Source organism: Drosophila ficusphila, unplaced genomic scaffold (genome assembly GCF_018152265.1).
Source record: "Drosophila ficusphila isolate 14025-0441.05 unplaced genomic scaffold, ASM1815226v1 contig_414, whole genome shotgun sequence".
In the NCBI taxonomy this organism is placed as follows: Eukaryota; Metazoa; Arthropoda; class Insecta; order Diptera; family Drosophilidae; genus Drosophila; species Drosophila ficusphila.
The window spans coordinates 18,557,268-18,578,246 of record NW_025064328.1 but is presented as its reverse complement, the minus strand read 5'-3'; the positions used below and the strand labels follow the sequence as shown (position 1 = coordinate 18,578,246).

Below are 20,979 nucleotides of genomic sequence, written 5' to 3'. Positions count from 1 at the left end.
GATTAGCAAAGTTGTGGCGAATACGACGGCGAATACCAAACAGCTGTTAGTTTCGGGTGAGCATTCAACGTATACGCGTCGTACGGGAGTAATACTTTGTTGATGCGTGGAAATGCCGCTGGTAATTGGGTGCAGTTAATGGAGATAAGACCAGCCTTATTTACACGTGCATGGAGTGGTGACACAAGCTGATTAATATCAGCCGCAGTTTGCCCTGTTTCACAATTCCCTTATTTTTATTAAAACAATGGGCCAGGCGAATTGTGTCAAAACATTTCAAATGCGTTGTACGATGACATCATCCACATTGTGTTTTTAATCCCCATCACCGTTCCATCTGTTTGGTTTTGTGTTTACGTATATTTTAGAAAAACATAAGAACACACAACGAACGCAAGAGTGCTTGAAACACGGCCACAAACAATTGGAATACAAAAAATCATCGAAGAAAAATCAATAGGAGCATCTGGTAGGACACGATGGTCTTCGAGGCGGTGGTAACGGATGTCCTGAACAAGGTTCTCGGCGACTACATAGAGAACTTGGATCGCAACCAGCTGAAAATCGGCATTTGGGGAGGTGAGTATCAGATCCCTCGGGAAGTATGACACAATTATGCTTCGCTCTCACGCAAATCCATCATTTTTGTTGAGGTCCCATTGTTTATTGCTCTTTATCTGCACGCAAGTAGATGACCTTATCCTTGGCAAATTACGATAAGTGACCCAATTCTATCGCAGCCAAGCATTCGCGTTTCCAAATGAGCTGTATATTGGCAAACTCATGAGAAAACAATTTAAAACTCTCATGAATTTTCAGAGAAGAGAAAAAACCAAGAAACGTACGGATTTAGATGGGTGGGACAACTGTTGCATCTTGTGGTGTATTGCTGAAGCTCTCATCTTTCCCTCTCTGCTGATTTATCACTTATATATAAATGACGGTCTGGTGTCTGTGTGAGAACGTAAACAATTTTTCAGTCTTTTATCTAAAAGTACTCACATTACTTCAGCCCGACAATGCGTTGGCATTCCATGTTTCTCGCTGTTAGACCACATTAGGCTGTGACTTTTTATAAATAGGGTGTGAACCCCCGAGACATCACCACAAAAATTTCAAGTTCAGAGATGGAACATATATAAAAGCCGAACAAACGGGTTTGTTTGTGATTTGTTACACAGGTCGGGAGTGACGGACCACGACAAGCCTGTTTTTGTTAGCCTGAGCTTGAACTCGGTGACATAATGTTGGCTCGGCGAGGTTTTTTATGTTAAATTTTTGAGATTAAGTACGTGATCTTAAATATTTTACTTAGGTAAAAGTTTTAATGGGCTACTGAATAAGTAATTAAATACGATTAGGCGTACAACAAATGTTGTTTTATTTAAATAACAAAGTGACCTAATCAGCACCGTCCACAATAAACAATTTCGTTATATTATTAAATTATTTTACTTTTATTAAGAAAATTACACTTACCTAGCTCAATATAAATAAAGTAATTTTTCAATGTAACTAAATTGTTTTTATAGTATACAAATGTGTTAATTTGTTAATTGTTCACTTTATGACACTTTTTGTAAATGTTCGAAAAATTGTATAATTTTTTGTAACCTTATTACACGTTAAACAATTTGTAGCATTATCTAATCTTATCTTGATTTTGTGTTTTATGATTCATCTTTGTTTTCATTTTCCAATCAACAAGTTAAACGCAATTCGAAATATACAAGGGTTAATGACACTTACTGCTTATTATTGTTATCTACGATTATAGGTTGTTACAGCTCCGCTATCGGAATAAGTTAAAATAAATACCACTGCATCGACTGTTGGTAATTGAAAGCCACTTGTAGAATTAAGTGTATCATGCCAGTGCAGTTAGAAATTCTATTATCAGTAGAGCACACGCTGCCTCGGAAGTTGCGTAAGCTTTGATGGGGTTGCTTGGTCGTTAAACTATTGACCCACATGCGTAATTCAATGAAAAATTCACCGTTTTGTGGGGCTCATTTCGCATTCCGAGCATAACAAACATTTAAATCGAAAAAGCCGCATGCCCAAAACGCCAGACAATATTGATATATTGGCTCGGTTGTTGCTTATCCCAGTTGTATAGGTCTTAATATAAATGGTGACCTCGGGTACAAATAATAAAGTTATTGTTCACTTACTTCTTAAAAAATCAGCAATTAATCAATGAGCATTTACTTCTACTGCTGCTGATGACTGATTACTGAAATTGATAAGACTAATGGAATCAATTTCGAACTTTGTTTGGCAGGCGATGTGGTCTTGAAGAACCTCAAGATACGGGACAATGCCCTGGATGAGTTGGACCTGCCTGTCCAGCTTATCTACGGTTACCTGGGTGAGTAAAATGTGTCCACCATCTGAATCAAACCCGCTCACAGGACCTGTTTTTAATTTTTAGGTAAATTGGTTCTCAAGATCCCCTGGAAGAATCTATACAGCCAGCCGGTGGTGGTCAACATCGAGGATCTTTACGTACTGGTTTCGCCCAACAATAATGTGCAGTATAACGCTGAAAAAGAGGCCAAATATGAGATGGATGTCAAGAAGGCGGCGCTGGATGCTCTGGAGGCAGCTCGCAAAAAAGAGTTGGAAAAGGGTGAGGTTACGTGAACAGAAATTAATGATTAAGAAGTTATATCAATTTTTTAACAGATAATCCCAAGCCCGACGCCGGCTTCACCGAAAAGCTGACGGCTCAGATCATAAACAACCTTCAGGTGCAAATAACAAATGTTCATCTGCGATACGAGGACACCACCACAACAGGCAGTCCCTTTTCTTTCGGCATTTCTTTGCACGAGCTGGAGCTCTACACAACTAATAACCTCTGGGAAAAGTCATATATGGCCCAACAGGCGTCCCAAGTCTTTAAAATAGCGAATCTCTCCTGTTTGTCCGCCTATTTGAACTGCGGTGGACATCTGTATGCGAACGATAAGACCACACTATCGACTCAGTTTCAGACTAATATTGCTACCAAGGATTTAAAGCCCAAAAACTACAACTATGGTATGGTTAGGTAACTGAAACTGATTGTAACTCCTGCTAATTTACTCCTTTCATATGACAGTGCTGGGACCCATCTCCTGTAATGCCAAACTGAAGCTGAACATGAACCCGGAGTTTGATGATCCGCCCTTTGAAAAGCCCAAAATCGATCTCACCCTGGAGATGGAAAAGCTAAACGTTGGAATGACTAACACGCAGTTCGACAACCTCATGAAGCTTGGAGATGCTATGAACCGCCAACAACTGGGCCTTCCTTATCGGAAGTATCGTCCTTACAACTTACGTAAGTGTAGATAGCCTCTATAACAGCCTTCACTTTATTAAAAACTGCTATTCACTTAAAGCCTACAAGGGTAACGCAAGGCAATGGTGGCACTTTGCCATCACATCGATTCTCGAGGAGGAAGTTAGGAAACCTCGACAGAGCTGGACTTGGAATCACATTAAGACGCATCGAGAGCGCTGCCACACTTATGCACAAGTAATTTCTTCACTTTGAATATAGAATTATCGCGTTATAAATACATTTGCCTTTTCAGAAATACAAAGAGCAATGCCTAAACAAGAAACCCCCAGCCGTGCTAACAGAAACCTGCCGTTTGCTGGAAACCGAATTGGACATATTCAACTTGCTGTTAATCAGACAGAGAGTCAATATCGAAATAGCCAAGGAGCGAGAGGCAGTGCCAGAACAAAAGCCGGGCTGGTTCAGCGGTTGGGGATGGGGTGGTGGAGCCAAAAAGGAAGATCAAACCGCCGGTCAAAAGTTGGGCAAGTGATTCTCCCATTTCTTAAGATCCTATGTTTTACAGCAATATTCTTTCTCCAGTTGAAAAATTCGAAGCTGCAATGACTGGAGAGGAAAAGGAAAAGATGTACAAGGCGATTGGTTACCAAGAGAACGCCAAGCCCACTGATCTGCCGAGTAGCTATGAGGCCATTAAGATGAACTTTAAACTAATAGCTCTGGAAGTTGGATTGTACAAGGACGATCAAGCGGGTTCTGCAAGATCACACGACTACCACCAGCTTCCCTCGCTGGTCCTTCTTAAGTTTTCGATGGCAACGGCCTCGATTACACAACGGCCAGCTGCCGAAGCCATTAGCATCACCGCTGGCATGAAGGAGCTGAAGGTCACGGGACTTTCACGCAAAGACTATACACCCTTGTTGGTTGAGTCGAAGATCACCGACGAGTTTAACCTGCTGGACGTGTTCTTCGAAACGAATCCATTGGACAAGTTGTGCGACCAGCGCGTAAAGGTGTTGGCGCGACCACTGCAGATTATGTATGATGCCCCCACCATCCTCGCTCTGATCAGCGCATTCCAGCCGCCTGGCGATGTCACGCTTTCCAAGTTCGAGGATGTGGCTAGCACGAAAATCTCCAACTTTAAGGAGCGCTCGGCCACCGGAATGCAGTACATGATCGACAAGAAGGCGGTGCTGGATGCGGACATCATGCTGATGCCAAACATACTGGTCCTGCCCCATAAAGGAGTCTTCGAGGCGGAGAACACATCGCTTCTGGTTCTGAGCATGGGCCAGGTGCACGTGTACAGCCAACCGCGAAAGGAGTCGACCAAGCTGGAGAAATTGTTCGCGGCGGGCGAGGATAAAGACGAGATCCTCAAAACGGTGATGGAAAATGCGTATGACAGGTTCACCGTCGAGCTGAACGATGTGCAGATGCTAGTGGTGAAAGCTGGGGAGCCGTGGCAAAGTGCGCTCAGGGAAGCCAATTCAACTGAGATGCATGTTCTGCGGCCCGTCTCCCTGAAAGTAACTGCCGCTCTCTGTGTGGTCGACAACGATCCGAGACTACCGAAGGTTAAGGTAGACATTGACCTTCCAGCGATCCTGGTTAACGTGTCAGAGGACCGCGTATTTCTGGCTATCAAGGTGGGCTTAAGCATTCCACTGCCAGAGCAAAAGCAAGAGGAAGGAAGGCTGACGCTAACCAACTCGCGAAGCTCGATGTCTATATCTAACTTCATAAATAAGGAAGTCAAAAAAATTGGTCCCGTGGCTTCGCCTGCCCAGTCTATCAAAACCTCGTCTCTAGACGAGATCACCCAGTACACCAACCTGGATGTTAACTTCTCTCTGGGGGAGATCAACTTCGTCTTGTTCCAGTCCAGTGTACGGAGCGATTCTACCTCCGACGTATCCATCGAGTTTCTCACGCCGGAAGGAGAACACCTTCCCTCGCAGCTGGCTGCGCCTCAGGAACCGGCTTATGAGCCACCACCACTTCAAACTCCCCCTCGTCAGATTCTCTCTATCGACATTCGCCGCCTAGAGGCTCATTTTGTTTCGCGAACATACGAGTCTGTGGCTACAGTCAAGTAAGTGCATTGAATCGTTTAGAGCTGCTCATGAATTATGTCTTGACTGCAACTTTCAGGCTTGGGGACATTAACCTGCGACAGTATGGCTGCAATGACGCTGACAACGAGGTGCTGGACGTCATCCACACGCCGAAAAAGGAGGATAGCTCCAACTATCTGTTCACCGTATCGTGCACCATTGCAGACAAGACATCGCCGGAATTCAGCACCAAGTACAACTCTACAGAACAGCTGGTTGTGGCAAAGTTCGAGGTGCTTCAGATTGTGCTGCACCAGGAGTGCCTACTACGAATCTTGGAGGTTGTGAATAAATTCCAGAGAAATCTTGATGTTGTAATGTCATACAGTCGGCCAAAAGATCGGATGGGCTCTATTGGCGGCGGCGATGGCTTTAAAAAGAAACTCAATGTGATCCTGGAGGATACTGAAGAAATGATGACCACCAATCAAATGAAGCGCCGCAGAAAGACGCGTCGCGATCGCGTGGTAGAGACTGTGAAGGTGCGTGTAATTGCAAACCTGGACGAAGTGGGCCTGCTGCTAACCAGCCGGAGCCGGCCATTGGCCGAGATGAATCTGAAGAAATTCGTATCCAGTCTCATAATTAAGTCTTCCTACACGGAAGTAAATATTGGCCTGAAGGACATCCAGGTGTTGGACCTGAATCCCTACACTATTCACAAAAATGTAAGGAGCTATGTCCCTAAAAGGAATCGAAAACTAATTTAACAGTTCTGTCTAGATCTTGAGTATTGTCGGCCAGGACGCGTTCAACTGCCAGGTGGTGCTGTACAACAAAGAGGAGACTCTCGACTACAATTCTGATGACATGAAAATCACCGTGGACATTGGCTGCATGAAGATCATCTTCCTAAATTGGTTTGTCTCAGGCGTAATGGTAAGAACTAATTAAACTGAACAACGTTAATATCACATTGTCTTAATGCACATTATCTTATTTCAGAACTTCCTGAACAACTTTTCAGAGGCCCAGGCGACCATTTCACAGGCAAGCCAGGCGGCTGCAGAATCCGCTCGCCAGAAGGCAATGGATGCCTACGAAACGGCCACGCGCATGAAGCTGAATGTCCGCATTAAGGCGCCCATTATCATTGTGCCAATTGGCTCAAACGACTCGAATGCCCTGTCACTTGATCTGGGTCTGCTGGAGTTGACGAACAACACTGTTGAGGTCGCGGTACCCAATGAGGAACGCCTCGCTGTTATAGACGAGATTAAGCTGCACATTTGCGATGTGAAGATTTCCAAAGTAGTCTTGCTAGATGGCAACGAGTCGACTGCGGATGGTAAGATCAGCGGTTGTTATTGTTTTCATACTCGTACACGAATGCTGTCTCTCCCCAGAATTGGATGCTGCTGTGGGCTATTTTTCGAAATTCAATATGATGAATCCAATGAGTTGCACTTTATTGGTTACCCGTAATTTGTCGTACACCTGGTACAGGGATGTGCCCGAACTAAATCTTTCTGGTCGTCTAAAGTCAATTGAAGTAAGTTCTGTGCAAATCAATTTCAGCAAAAGCTAAAACTCTCACTTAAATTGTAGCTCACTCTCTTCGCGGACGACTATGCTTTGGTAATGTTGATTCTTAATCGAAATTTAAACGAGGGCTTGGATGAGTTTCCTCCAAGCGAGGAGGCAACACCAGAACCAAAGTACCGTTTCGAAAGACGTTCATCCCGTGTTGAGCGCACGCCGAAGCACATCGAAGCTACTCCAAAACGAGAGAAGATTCACGAAGCGATCAAGTTTAACTTTCAGTTTGACGGTGTGATAATAAATCTGATGGAGGGTGAGTAGCTGAGGGAATTCGAAGCCTTACTTATTAGCTCAAATATTATGCTTTTAGCTGAAGACGCCGGACTCGCTCGGTTTGGGATATATTTCCTATCCATTAAGGGCACAAAGCTGGACAATGGCACTCTGAGCACCTCGGTGGTTCTCTGCAATATCCAAATGGACGATATGCGTAAGAATTCTAACAGCCAGATCCGTCAGTACCTTAGCCGCAAGGATTGGGTTCAGCCAAAGTTGGAGGCGGACGAGATCATCGATGCTTGCTATAACGAACGCAACTTCATGGTAGATGTGACTGCCATAATAAAGGAGGACGACACATTTGGTGGGTGCGCTCTTTAACTTTTAGAGGTCCTGGCTTCTTACTTTTATATACTCTATTGCAGCTGAGGTCCGAGTCCGTGGCTTCGACCTGATCGTCTGCATCGACTTTCTGCTAAGATTGTCAAAGTTCCTTGCTCTTCCACCGGATGAGACCTCGCCTGAAAATTCAATTGTTAAACCATCCTTGGTTGCGGAAACGGCGCAGGACGCCAGGGCAACGCTTCGCTCCTCCGCTAAGCTTGCCGCCAGCGAACTTGTTCCTATGGAATCAACCAGTTCGTATAAAAAGAAAATATGTTTACAGATACCCTCATAACATTATTTGTTCATCCAGGTCCTATTGCGGCACCAAACCGAAAGATGAACCTCATACTGCACATCGATGAACCAGACATAATATTGGTGGAGAACTTGGAAGATCTGAACACTAGCTGTATTATTTTCAACGTGAGTTTGTTTTATACTGTATTTTATTGTGGCTAAGAGATTTTGAAAATTTTCCAGGCACAAGCTCATCTGAATTACCGCAGCATAAATGACAAGCAGATAATAAACGGGCAGATCGATGCCCTGAAAATGTACATGTGCGCTTTCCTTCCTGAGCGACGAGAGATGACTCGTCACTACATTCTACATCCATGCGTTATTAGTCTGCAGGGCTCCACGCCCGAAGAAGAGGGCATGCACATCAGCCTAAAGCTGAGCGACATTATCATCAACGTTTCTCCGGCCACCATTGAGCTGCTGAACAAGGCGATGGTCAGCGTCACCAGCGGGACCACGGCACAGGCCGTCATTGCAGAGGAGTCGCGCAACTATTCAAATCTGTGGCATCCACGACATTTCCATAACCGCACCTACTGGTTCACTAGACCGGAGAAGGCCGTCGAAGCCCTGGAAATGGAGAACATTAGTAGCGACAGTTTAAAGCAAAAAACGGAGAAATGCGTAATAGAGATTCCCAGCATCACGCTCGTGATCGAGTCCGGCGTTGGCTACTACACGAAGCCACTCATCTCACTGGACACGCGCATCACGGCTGTGTTCAACAACTGGAGCCGTAATCTCACCGCCCAGGGCTCGTTAACACTAAATATGGTAAGTTAGTTAAATGTTTTTTAGGATGTTACAACGAGAAAAATCCTATGGATTATACTATATAACTAAAGTACTATTCAACTGGCCATTTCTTCTTACCGTTTTTCAATGTAGAACTACTACAACCAAGCACTTGCCGAATGGGAGCCCATAATTGAGCTGAACGAAGTGGTTGGCCGCAACGGTGTCCACGAGTACACGCCATGGGAGCTGAAGTTCGAAATGGGCATGGAGAAGGTGCAGAACGAAGCGGAGGACGCTGGTGAGCAGCAGGCCATGCACATGAAGATCAACTCGGCGGAGACTCTAGAGATAACCTTGAGCAAGACGTGCCTGGGTCTGCTAAGTGAACTGGCTGAGGCCTTCTCGCAAGCCATCGACCAGAAGGGTCTGACCAAGCCAGAGATTGTGGCTCCTTACGTGGTAGAGAATGATACGGGCTTCGACGTTAACTTGAACTTGTGCAAGGGCATCTTTACACTGCACGAAGTGCACCGCGGTGCCACGCCGTCAGGTCTAAGTAGCACCCTAGTTTTGTCTGCCAACGCAGGGCAGGTCGACCCCAACGAAATAAAAACCTGCACGATTTCGTCGGGCGGAAGAGCGTATTTGCAGACCAAGGACTTGAGCACCTTGTCCGATGAGGATTCCGAGGACTACACTCTCTATGTGACGGTAAGAGCACAAACTAGCCACGTTAAATCGGACTATCTAAACTCTTTATTTGGCAGATTGGCGACATTGACAAGGAGATTGCACTTCCAGTGTCAAAATCGGATACCCGATACTTTAATCTAATGCGCAGCACTTCTAATCAGCCGTGGGGCATAATTTCCGAAGTAAAGCAGGAGTATGGCACCACTAAGCTCAATATTCACGGAGTTGTTAGCGTAAGTATAAAAAATGCGCGGTTGATGAAAATATTCTTCATCGTCTTCCAACCTTTTCAGGTTCATAATCATTTTACGAATAGTATAAACATTTATCGACGCAACACCATGCCCACGGCACAGAGTTTTGAGGATATTTTCGTGGGACGTGTTCGTGCTGGCGAGGTTTTCCATGTGCCACTGCACGCCATCTACGCGGAACCCAAGGAGCTTCACTTCTCGATGCGCGGCTACAGAACCTCAGTCCAAGGCATTTCGTGGGCTGCCAGCCCCTCGGACCTTAACTACTCGCACCAGCTGCATTGCGGCCCAACCAAGACATTTGAGCCGCTCTTCATCAACGCCCGGCGAAAGAAGACGGAGGTCTACTTTGAGAACACCTCCAAGTACACGCTGCTGAGCGCCACTTACACAATTCACCTGCGCCCGCCACTCTATCTGCGCAACTCCCTGCCCATCAATATCAAAGTGTCGGTGGCTGGGTGCTCGGTCCGCAAGGAGGATGGATTGGATGCCCAATCGTCGCAGCGGGTAGTGGACAGGGGTTTCAACAAAGAAGACTTCCTCGACTATGGCGAAAAGGAGGTCAACTCAGGCGATGTGCTTCATCTGCCCACTGTTCGATTGGCCGGAAAGAACAAGGAATCGAAGAGCTTTCTGGTTGTTCGGGTGAGTGAATCTCAATTGATAGAAGGTGAATTCCAACTTAGAAACCTTCTCTTGTTTAGTTGGTTCAATACCTGGAAAAGGACTGGTCCTGTGCCACCGAGGTCTGGGATTTCAGCGAAGATGTCGTCACCTGGACGTTCTCATCATACGACTCTGAAATGCAGGTGGACATGGATCTCTATGTGAAGTGAGCAGCCATAAAACCAATTACAAACAAAATCCTTTTTAATTAATAATAATACGCACTTTCTTATTTTTCAGGTCGGAGAACCGGCATGGCAGCCTAATGCTCACCCTCTACAGCCCCTTCTGGATGATAAACAAGACGGGGCTGATGCTCACCTACAAAGCTGAAGCGACCTCCGTAGAAGTACTGTACCACCCTCCCGAATATTCGGGACCCATATTGTTCACGTTCCGCGACAAGCTCTTCTTTGATAAGAAAAAGGCGTCCATCCGCGTCGACAATGGCAGCTGGAGTGAGAAGATCCCGCTGGACGTGGCCGGATCGATCGGCGAGGTGTCCTGCGATGCGAACAACCAGAAGTATCCGATCGGTGTTCACAACCACTTGACTCAGAACTCGCTGACGAAGCAGATCACCTTAATCCCCTTCTACATTATGTGCAACAAGTGTCACTTCGACATCGAGCTGCAGGAGCAGAGCCGCCCGGCTGACCCCTGGATTCATCTAGAGCCGCATCAGTTCGAGCCCCTCTGGCCGAGAAACGATTCCAAGAACAATCTGGTGGTGCGCGTGGAGGGCAAGGTGACGCCGGCCTTTGATTTCACCGAGGTGATCTGCACGCTTCTGAAGCTAGAGAACAGCAAGTACGGCGGCATCAACGTGGACGTTCAGACGACGGAGGGCGGCGTCTACATCACGTTTACGGACTACAAGCCAGCCGATGCTCCCGGCCTTCTGATCAACCACACTGGCATGCAGGTTGTCTACTACGAGAAGGGGACAAAGAACGAGAATATCCTGAATGCCAAGAGCACTATAATGTATGCCTGGGATGACCCAACAGGTCCCAAAATGCTCGTTTTTGGCGCCAACAAGCAGGAGACGGATCTTAAACGCGACGACATTGGAGAGGTGGTGTAAGTCACTCGAAATCCTTTAGGTTTTATTTCAGTCTAGTAACCCGTTTGTACCTTTAGCATGCAGGATGGCACTAAAGTTCTGTGGGTATCCTTCCTGGACGGCCTGCAACGAGTGCTGCTTTTTACCGAAGACCAATCTGTTGCGAATCGAACCGAAACCACATCTTCGCTGCAGTCCATCACCCAGAGCATCGATCTGCGCATTCACGGCATCGGTCTGTCAGTGATTAATAATGAAACGGGCCTCGACATTCTGTACCTGGGCATCACAAGCTCCGGAATCATATGGGAGTCAAAGAAGTTGAGCAAGAAGCGCTTCAAGGAGTTCACCATTCACGACAACGCGCTTATTGAGAGCGAGTACCAGAAATACCTGGTGCACAAGAGTGTAAACGATGTGCAGACTTACAAGCTTGACAACAAGTTCCCGGTAACTACCCAACGAATCAGTATTGATGCCCGGAGACTAAATCGTTACCTTTCAGATCGATTTTGACCGAATGATCCTCAAGAAGACGGTGGAGCGAAACTTACAACGCAGCTTCTACCCTGCGATTTCGGTGACGCGCAATTCTTCGCCATTCCAGAACCAGTTGCATGTGAAGATCAACCGCATCCAGGTCGACAACCAGTTTATGGATCCAATATTCCCAGTGGTCTTGGCGCCAATCCCACCGCCGAAGAGCGTGGCGAATACCGTCACCCTCAAGCCGTTCATCGAATGTAGCATGGTGCAGCGCATCATGCCCAATTCGACGGTGCGGCAGTTCAAGTACGCAAAGATCCTGATCCAAGAGTTCCTGTTCAAGGTCGACTTGCTCTTCCTCACGGCCATCGCAGACATGTTTGCCAAGGAGACGTCCGACGAGACAGCGGCCAAGCAATTCCGCCAGGACGTGGAATCCATTGAGATGCCACTCTCCGCCTTCTTCGAAGAGCACTCGTTGGAGGAGCAGAAGAGCTTCTACGACAATCTGCATCTGGGCCCGCTTAAGATCCATGTCAGCTTCTCGATGGCTGGCACGGACACAAAGGCGCTGCCCGGTTTTCTGGGCTCCTTGGTGCAGGGCGTGGGCGTGACTCTAACAGACGTTAACGACGTCGTCTTCCGACTGGCCTTTTTCGAACGCGAATATCAATTCTTCACCCAGCAGCAGCTGATCAACGAAATCACCTCGCACTACACCGGCCAGGCGTTGAAACAGCTTTATGTCCTCGTCCTTGGCTTGGATGTGTTGGGAAATCCTTACGGCCTGGTGGTAGGATTAAAAACGGGAGTCCAAGACTTGTTCTACGAACCGTTCCAGGTGAAAATTAATTCCATTGCATTTAATGAATGGCCTGTAAATTGAATTATGTATTTTTAAGGGCGCTATCCAAGGACCGGGTGAGTTTGCCGAAGGTTTGGTACTGGGCGTGAAGTCACTATTTGGCCACACGGTTGGTGGAGCTGCAGGCGCTATGTCCAAGTGAGTTGCACCTTTACTAAAAATGATTGAATTGATTTTCTAGCTCACCATTTCCTTTACAACCAACAGAATCACTGGTGCCATGGGCAAGGGCTTGGCTGCACTCACCTTTGACGAGGACTATCAAAAGAAAAGGCGACAGGGAATTCACAACAAGCCGAAGAACTTCCACGAAGGCTTAGCCCGTAGCAGCAAGGGCTTGGTGATGGTAGGAGCTTTCCCAATTGTATTTTATTAAGCATATCCTAATTTCTTTTCATTCATGTAGGGCTTTGTGGACGGCGTCACTGGCGTTGTAACCAAACCAGTGTCTGGGGCTCGCGACAACGGAGTCGAGGGCTTCTTTAAGGGCCTGGGCAAGGGTGCAATCGGTCTGGTGGCTCGCCCCACCGCTGGTGTGGTTGACTTCGCCAGCGGCAGCTTCGAGGCTGTGAAACGAGCGGCGGACGCGAGCGAGGATGTGAAGCGCATGCGACCGCCGCGTTTCCAGCATTATGACTTCGTGCTGAGGCCCTACTGTCTAATGGAGGCAACAGGCAACAAGATAATGAAGTAAGTTACTACAGTGGGGTCCAAAACTTTTAAATTTTCCCTGATTTATGAATCAAACACATTGCCACGAAACACTTGGACAATTCTTTGGGCTCTGTGATATTTATTATTTGGATTATTTTAATTAATCCCAAACCCGCAAATCATAATTAAAACAGTGCATAAAATCTAATGTTACACCTATCGCTCTTTCATCAGGGAAACGGACAAGGGTAAGTTTGCCACCACGGACAATTTTATCCACTGTGAGGAGATCATCCAGAAGTCCGAGTACCTGGTAATAACCAACTACCGCGTGATGTACGTCCAACGCAACGAGATGTTTGGCATCTGGACGGTAAATTTAACACACATTCTGTTAGTCATGACTATTTATGCATGATTCTTCCAAACGCAGTCCCTCTGGTCGTACCTTTGGATTGAGATCAGCGACGTGTCTGGCACATCTCTCGGAGTCCAGTTCACTGTCAAATCGGATGGCAAGAAGGTATTGGGTCTATTCAGCAGCAAGGAGTCGAACCGAAAGGTGGTCATTCTGAAGGACGAGCGCAAACGTACCGCCCTGTTGGACATAATTGAATCTCAGCGCGCGGATCCCAATCCGAAACGGACAACCCTCAGCTACCCGTCATACCACTAGCAAGAGACCTGAATTTATTTCCCAGCTGTATTATAATCCGAGCACATCCCCACTGCACCAGCAACGACATGGAAATCTACCTCGATCATGAAGATTCTGTCTGTCCAGGCACCAGACACCATGCACCATGCACCTGCACCATGCTCCCAATTGGAAAACTCACACTCACGTGTCGTACTTTTACGATGTTAACAACCATTCTGTTTTGATATTAAAATTTTATGTCAAAGTTTATGTGACACCCGGAGAGTGGTTTTCACTAGCCTAAGGATTAAATCTACAATACAGAGACGAACGGGCTCTCCAGGCTGTCGGATGTTGAATAGTGGATGACGGTTGTCAGTCGACGGATGTGCGGCAGGCAGCCTACACCTTCTTCAGGAAGCTGCTGGGCGTCGTGGCGAGGGGCATGATCGGCTCGTAGTTGTTGCAGCCGTCGCTTTCGCAGAAGGAAGTCAGCGAGGCAAGTGCGTTGGCGGCCAGCGCCTCCACGCTGAACATCGTGGACAGGTGGCCGCTGCTCTCGAACTGGTTGATGATCATGTTCACCTTGCTCTTGGCCTCCGCCTTTAGGCACGGCGACGTGGGCTGGCTGCCCGGCAGTCCCGGGTCCCGATCGCCCGGGCTCGCGTCGTAGCCCTCGCCCAGTTCCGCATCCGTCAGCAGGTTCTCCTTCTCGCTCTGCTTGCACTTGCCGTTGCTCGGCGATCCACTGCCCGTGCTGGTCGTCTTCAGGCCGGTGCTCTTGTTGAGGCGACTGAGGAACCAGTTCCGGGCCAGCTTGTCACAGTCCTTGCTGGCCGGACTCGATTGCGGCGAGGTCGGCGACTTGCGCTGCTTCTTCTGCTCCTTGCTGTGCGTTTGAACGGGACTGGTCAGCGGCGAAAGCATTTCCGGCTCGCCGCCATTCGCGTAGCTCTTCTTCACGGCTTTCTTCAGGCGGTCCGGACTGGGGCCGCCCGCCGACAGCTGGGTGGAGAGTTCGCTGTGCACGGTCTTCACCTTGGCCTGGAAATCGAGGGACAGGTTGCCGTGCAGGCTGGAAAGCTGCGGCTGCGGCTGCGCCTTGATCTCCACCTCGTGAAGCAGCCCCAGGGACTCAACCTCGCCGCCAGAGGAGACAACTCCAGGCGAGACCACTTCCTGGAGCGGCTGAGCCGGACACTTGGGCACATCGTACTCGAAGCGTCGGGCCAAAGAATTGGGACTGTTGTTCTTCTCCGGCAGCTTCGGCAGCACCATGGCCGACGAGTCGATGAGGCCGTAAATGGGCGAGGGCTCCTCGTAGATGATATCCGCTGCGGTGTAGTTGGATTTCTTCTGGACCGGAGGCGTGGGCAGTTTGCGAGGCGGTGGGCTCTTCAGCGGCGGGTGAGCACCGGCATCTCCGCGGATAGCCGCCTCGATGGCGTGAATCCACTCTTTGGCATCGACTTCGTTGTTGGCCTGGTACACGAACTTCTTGTTGGGGTCGTCGGTGGTGATCTGGAAGCAGATGTCGCGCCGCTTGCCCTCCCCGAAGTGCTCGATCTCGATGGAGGAGCTCTTCAGGTAGAGGGTGCTGCTGGGCCGGCAGGCAGTCGGTCCGTCCGCGTAGCACAGCATCCAGTCGTTGAGGATGCCGCAGTAGCACTTGCGGGTTTGGTCAAAGAACAGCCGCTTCGGAACGATCCGCTGCAGCTGTCCGTACTTGGTGGACCTCTGCAGGGACAGGTGGCCAGCGGGCAAGTCCGCGTAGGGACAGTCGATGATCACCTCGTGGGTAAAGGTGATCGCCTGCTGGGCCTCGTCCTCGTCCCCACCCGTTCCCGTTCCAGTTCCCTGGCCCTGGCCCTGGCAGATCTCGTAAAGCTGCTGGTGTGGCTCCTTGTCCGCCGATCCCGCAACCGGTTGGCTGGCGGAGCAACGGTCCAGGGACCCGCTGCTGCCCAGATCAATGTATTCCCGCGAGGCCGACACTGCAATTAGGAGTAATTAGTGAGAGTTGTAGACATCAAGAACAGTCATGCTAAGAAAAGCCATAACAAGTTTCAGGCCGTGTGTCTCTTTGACTTTTTTTCATAAATAAAAACTTTAATAACTCCAGACGTTTTCGTACATTTACTATCCACATTTGTCAGCAACTAATTATTCAAGTCAAATTTTTATAAAATTTTTGTTTAAAACAGTTAAAAAGTCCTAAGAAAATATTAGGATGTTGGAATTTGATTTCAATACTAAATTGATCATTCTAAAGTTTTTTTCTTTTATCGATGTACTATATATTATTTTTTTGTGTATACATTTGAATTCCAATATAAAAACTATATTTGTGTATTTGTTATTTAGTCGAGATTGAGATTGGATTAACATTTTTGAAGAGATCAATAATTTTATTTTAAACAATATTCAAATTGTTATAGGTGTTTTCCCTGCTCTTTTTTGATATCAATATTTTAATAGTGGGTTAGTGACACCGGCTAATGATAGAATTTTAAACGTTGAGTTATAAAGGTTTGCCTGAATATACATATAATCTCCCCTGGAGCACTTACGCGAGTTTTTCGAGGAGGACGGCGAGGCGAGCATCTCCAGATAGCCGCTGGGACCGGTCTCCGCGCCCACCTTGCTGTCGACACAGTCGGCCAGGCTGGTTCGGTGGCTGACTGCCGTCTGCTCGTCTGCGCATCCCGATCCAGATCCAGATGCAGATGCAGAAGCAGATGCAGATGAAGCCAACAGAATCTCGCAGCGGGCCAGAAGTTCGGCGGTCTGCTCGGCGGCAGTCATGTGGAAGAGGTTCGAGGCGTTCTCGTACTCCGAGGTCTCCAGCGAGGCTCGGAAATGGGCGCGGACATCTGCAGTGGAACCGGGAAGGAGAGGATCGTAAGTTCTAATGTCCGCTTTTAGTTTTTCAGCTGGCTAAATAAGGCGGCGGCCCCATTAGCTATTAATTTTTAAACGCATCATTGGCCCTAATGGCGCGGCAGTTGAGCAAGAGTGTAGGTTCCATGAGGTTCCATGAGGGGCAATTAGTGGGCCAGTCGAGTGGTGTGGTGGGGTGTTGTCTTCTTTAGTTTCTGCAGCAGTGACTCACTGGGCGGTAAGTTAAGTACTCCGGTTCCCAGTATAAAGAGCGACCGACCGACCGACCAACCACATACACACAAGTGACCTCATAAAGCTCTCGCTCAAGAGTCAACTGCGAATTGACCGCGGCAATTAAAAATAATTTCACTGGACAAGAAAGTTAACTTTGCGGTCTGCGACTCTGGGCCCCCATCCTCTAAGCAGAAGTGCCCACATCCACAAGTATAAATTATTTAACGGTAAAGAAAGAAAAACAGAAAAGACTTAAATTTGCAAGAAATCTTGTTAAAATTTGAGCACGCAAACCTCTGGAGAGCTGATCTTTAAACGTAATACGTCCGAATATGGCAATAAGCAAAATACCCGAAAGTCGTGCTCGCAAAACCCGAACTTGAAATGCCCTTAAAAATCCACTCAGTGGTAAATTGGGTTGAAGTAGTTAAAAAGCATAAACAAGAATGCGAATCTTTTTAGTACATTTCTTGTGTGATCATTTACTTCGATTAATTATTTTTTTTCCACCTTATTTTGTTTGCTTCAATAAAAGTTAAATTTTTTTAGTTTAGTTAACCTTTTACGTTTAGGACTTTCATGACTGAATAAATAAACTGCATTAAAAAGATATTTTCTCTCGCCGGTTAATTTAGGCAAAAACTTTACGACAAGTCTAACCTACAATTTAAAATAAAGATGAATGGATTTTTATATTGTTCATTACCGAAATACTCAGAAATAAACTGCTGCTTAAGATATGAAGTTGAAAAATACAAAAATGCATAAATACTGATTATAAAATTAATTTTGTTGGAATGTACGCTTGTGTTTTGTCTTAAAGAGCAGCTGCAGGAAAAGCAATTGATAAACATTGGCTTAACCAGAATTAATGGAAGCTCCCCAGCGACTTACGTATTTTCTCAATATTTATAAATCATCAACAAAGGGGCCACTTCAGCTGCGATTTACTCAAGCAAAGATAAATTAAGGCAACAGTCATCGGAGGAGGGTTTGATATGCTTCCTATGCCCTTCATCTTGCCAGAGCCAGTGAACCGAAACCTGAGAAAATTAAACTGACTAAAGAAGACGGCCGGGGAGGCGAAAGAGGCTAAAACAAGCGCTTTAGGCTTAGTTTTGCGGCATGTCCAATCCTCTGTTTATTGTCTACCTTGTGCATATACACATGTATAACGACGTATAAACGATTCGGGGGAACAGTCCGACGCTCCAACGGTCCAACAGTCCAACGAGGAGTCCAAATCGGTCTCGATAAAATGTACGAAATATACGCAGAGCAGAGGAGGCCGGAAAAAATGGCCAGAAGAGTCTGATGGCCATAAGCCAGAACCAGAACAAAAGAGTATTAAGCTTGGACGCCTGCGGAATGAGTCAATAATACTCTGGCAGTGGGTTATTGTTAATGCTCGTGTGTCGGAGTTTGCGTCTCCTCCTCTGTTTCCAGTCGGTGTGTAATTTTTTGATCGCACTGTTGCCCCGGCTAAATTAACAAAGTCTCTGTTGATCTATCTCACACTAACTGGCTTCAATTTTGCTTTTCTTTTCACAGCTGCACACAAAGACGTACTTTAAAACGATCTGTACAGTCAGAAAATCATTTCTAACTTGAATACCTAATCATTTCTATCGCAAAGATTAATGTTCTTGCTAAAAGAACAAGTAAACCGTTTTCTTGGATCAATTCAACACTTTCATCTCTAAAAAAAGTTCTTAAAAAAATATTCAACCGATCTAAAAATATAATTAATTCTAATTTTTGGTTGCCAAAACCGTTTTATGGGGTAATAATCTGACTTTATTGTAACTGCTATTTAAATGAATTATCACCTCAGATTGTTTCTTTGTGTGCATACAAAAAAAATAAACTTACCCAACAAAAACTGTTCGATTTCGGGCCGCTTAGTAGTGGCCTTTGTATCCATGGCTTGTAGGTTTTGCTATTCTTGCTGTTTTGTATTTTGTATTTAGTATTTGGCTTCAGTGTTAATTTGAAGCGTTTTGCGTTAATGTGCGTTGAGTGCTTGTTGTGCTGCCGATCGTTTGATTTCTCGCCTGGGCTTTATTGTGGCTTCTCTCCGATCTGGATCTGAATAGTCATCTGTATCTGTATCTGTATCTGGCATATCCACCAACTGCACACACAATGTTTCGAGTTAGGAATTAACAGTTTGCTGTCAAAAGTGGATAACACATTTTTTATAAGATCACATGCACAACCGAGACCGAGACCGATGGGATGCAATAATATCTTCGATTGGGGAGTCGAGCGCGCGATACGACCGGAGTGCTACTGAAGGTGTTCCTGGATTATCGGCTGGCCGTCGTAAAGAAAACACCTCCCCCGCTGCGAACCCGCTGGGAAGATATCCTATTAATAGACGGACCATCGAGCACCACTGTACGAGTATAGCCAGCCAGATATCCGTACGCGTCGAACTACAATGCAATCTATCTATTGCGCCTGCAGTTCTCGCTCTATTCGTTTTATTTTCACTATTGTCTACTGTTTATACTGCTATTTTCGCTTTTTTCGGTTGCACGCTTCGTTTGGCGCCTCATGGAAAATCAACTGATGACGTTATGTACGGGTATCTGGCGGGTAAAGTATCTAGATTCGTTGGTGGGGAAACTGTTGCCCGTTGACTGTGTGTGCCTGCCATTAAACGCCATTACGAAATCCCTCTTCGTGCCGCACTTGTCTGGGTGTCTCCGTTTTTGTTTAAATTTTGTTTTTCACTTTTCCGTCGTGTCTGTCATTTGCGGTTTCCACTGTTTTGCGGCCAAGAATCGAATACGAACCCGGGGTGCCCACACGCAGAGGAGCTCGGACCTCGGGACCTGTGCCTCCGATTGGGCCCCTTGTTTGGGGCCAAGCCTTTTAATTGTGACTCATCTGAAAGGCGACGCGTGTCGCCACAAAGAAGCGACGTCTGCCCAGAAAAATGCAAATACTGTCGAATTTTTGTTATCCAAAAATATGTCTGCTGGACAGGCATCGAATAGTTTTTAAAATCCAAGTATCTACATGACTTTAAAGGCTGTTGACATTATTTTTTCAATGCACAATATTTTCTTAATTTGTTTCAATTAATGTAAAATAATATTTGTTCTAAGAAGTAAAACATTTGCACTCCTTCCACTTTTCAAACATTTAATTCTATTATTAACCTAACATACTAAAAGATAGTCTCTGTAAATTGTGTATCGTATATATCTAAGATTTTTTACTATAGTTTGGGAGCCCAACTACATAAGCAAATTGCTGACCATTTCTTTAAGCTATACTCTATACACCTTGTGCAAGTACGTGTCTAAAGTCTGCTTTTACTTTTCGGTTCTTGATTTTTTATTGTGGCCATAAAGCAGAAATGTAATTTAATTTGCACTGGACGGCCGGACTATTTGCTTCCTTTGTGCCAGCCGTTGAAAATATTTATTGATTCAGAACATTTGCAACCCGACACCGACACCTTTGTTTGCAATTGATAAACGAACGGCAAATTCTCGACGGCCAGTTTCGTTCCGCGGAAAAGCCAAACAAAGTGTTTGCCAGCTGGCTTGGCTGTGCGAGACTTTTCCGGCCACGAAACTTGGTGGAAACCTGTGCGCAGGCGTGTCTGACACCCCACCGCCTTCCCCGCGCTCCTTCCGCACTTCCGGTCATTTTCGACGGGCCGACTTCCTGCCGGTACTGAGCGCCCCCCAATTAAAGAATTACGAAATGCATCCACGCACAGAGTTTGATTTTGCATCCGGTTTTCCAATGCGTTCTGACAACGTTGACACCTTTTTTTCGCTCGCGGGCGAAGTTTTCATCGCGGGAGCCAAGAAGCGAGCGCGACTTTCTGGCTGGTCCGCCACCATGAATCACTCGAGCTTAACTGACTGAATTGGGGCCTCTCTGGGGGCTTCAGCTCTGGGATGCCCGCCGA

General features: G+C 46.6%; 2 protein-coding genes and 1 long non-coding RNA gene across 5 annotated transcripts; 1 reads left to right on the top strand and 2 right to left on the bottom strand.

Moving 5' to 3' along the window:
• The first annotated feature begins 1 nt into the window (after nt 1).
• LOC108093762 (vacuolar protein sorting-associated protein 13) lies at nt 2-14,198 on the top strand. The gene is made up of 30 exons (XM_017194031.1): nt 2-121; nt 369-579; nt 2,285-2,371; nt 2,435-2,632; nt 2,689-3,045; nt 3,107-3,328; nt 3,390-3,526; nt 3,585-3,816; nt 3,875-5,393; nt 5,453-6,083; nt 6,139-6,294; nt 6,361-6,703; nt 6,762-6,907; nt 6,964-7,210; nt 7,268-7,540; nt 7,602-7,814; nt 7,874-7,986; nt 8,044-8,637; nt 8,752-9,312; nt 9,369-9,527; nt 9,588-10,196; nt 10,256-10,383; nt 10,458-11,300; nt 11,361-11,733; nt 11,789-12,610; nt 12,672-12,772; nt 12,842-12,980; nt 13,041-13,324; nt 13,523-13,661; nt 13,722-14,198. Exons 2-30 carry the CDS (start codon nt 480-482, stop codon nt 13,962-13,964), a joined length of 9,969 nt encoding a protein of 3,322 aa, XP_017049520.1. The 5' UTR covers nt 2-121; nt 369-479; the 3' UTR covers nt 13,965-14,198.
• On the bottom strand, nt 499-1,207 carry LOC108093768. The gene is made up of 3 exons (XR_001771517.2): nt 1,003-1,207; nt 846-952; nt 499-765 (listed from the first exon to the last, which is right to left on the bottom strand). It is a non-coding gene; the product is annotated as an uncharacterized LOC108093768 (long non-coding RNA).
• Nucleotides 14,143-20,934, bottom strand: LOC108093763. 3 transcript variants are annotated; one of them, XM_017194032.2, is made up of 4 exons: nt 20,783-20,934; nt 18,918-19,218; nt 16,499-16,801; nt 14,143-15,922 (listed from the first exon to the last, which is right to left on the bottom strand). In XM_017194032.2, the coding sequence occupies exons 2-4, from the start codon at nt 18,967-18,969 to the stop codon at nt 14,331-14,333; spliced, it is 1,947 nt and encodes a 648-aa protein (XP_017049521.1). In that variant the 5' UTR covers nt 18,970-19,218; nt 20,783-20,934; the 3' UTR covers nt 14,143-14,330. The 3 variants fall into 3 exon arrangements, with proteins under 3 accessions (XP_017049521.1, XP_017049523.1, XP_017049522.1); XM_017194034.2 differs by having other exon boundaries at nt 20,834-20,930; XM_017194033.2 differs by lacking the exon at nt 20,783-20,934 and having other exon boundaries at nt 18,918-19,807.
• Between the last annotated feature and the right edge of the window lie 45 nt (nt 20,935-20,979).

Bases quoted from the DNA above. Each gene is read 5' to 3' on its own strand.
- LOC108093762 (XM_017194031.1), top strand. From the start codon at position 480: ATGGTCTTCGAGGCGGTGGTAACGGATGTCCTGAACAAGGTTCTCGGC. The intron at 6,704-6,761 runs GTAAGATCAGCG...GTCTCTCCCCAG, and splicing joins CAACGAGTCGACTGCGGATG to AATTGGATGCTGCTGTGGGC. The intron at 12,611-12,671 runs GTGAAAATTAAT...TGTATTTTTAAG, and splicing joins TGTTCTACGAACCGTTCCAG to GGCGCTATCCAAGGACCGGG.
- LOC108093763 (XM_017194032.2), bottom strand. From the start codon at position 18,969: ATGGATACAAAGGCCACTACTAAGCGGCCCGAAATCGAACAGTTTTTG. The intron at 16,802-18,917 runs GTAAGTTTATTT...GTTCCACTGCAG, and splicing joins AATCGAACAGTTTTTGTTGG to ATGTCCGCGCCCATTTCCGA. The intron at 15,923-16,498 runs GTAAGTGCTCCA...TCCTAATTGCAG, and splicing joins GTCCTCCTCGAAAAACTCGC to TGTCGGCCTCGCGGGAATAC.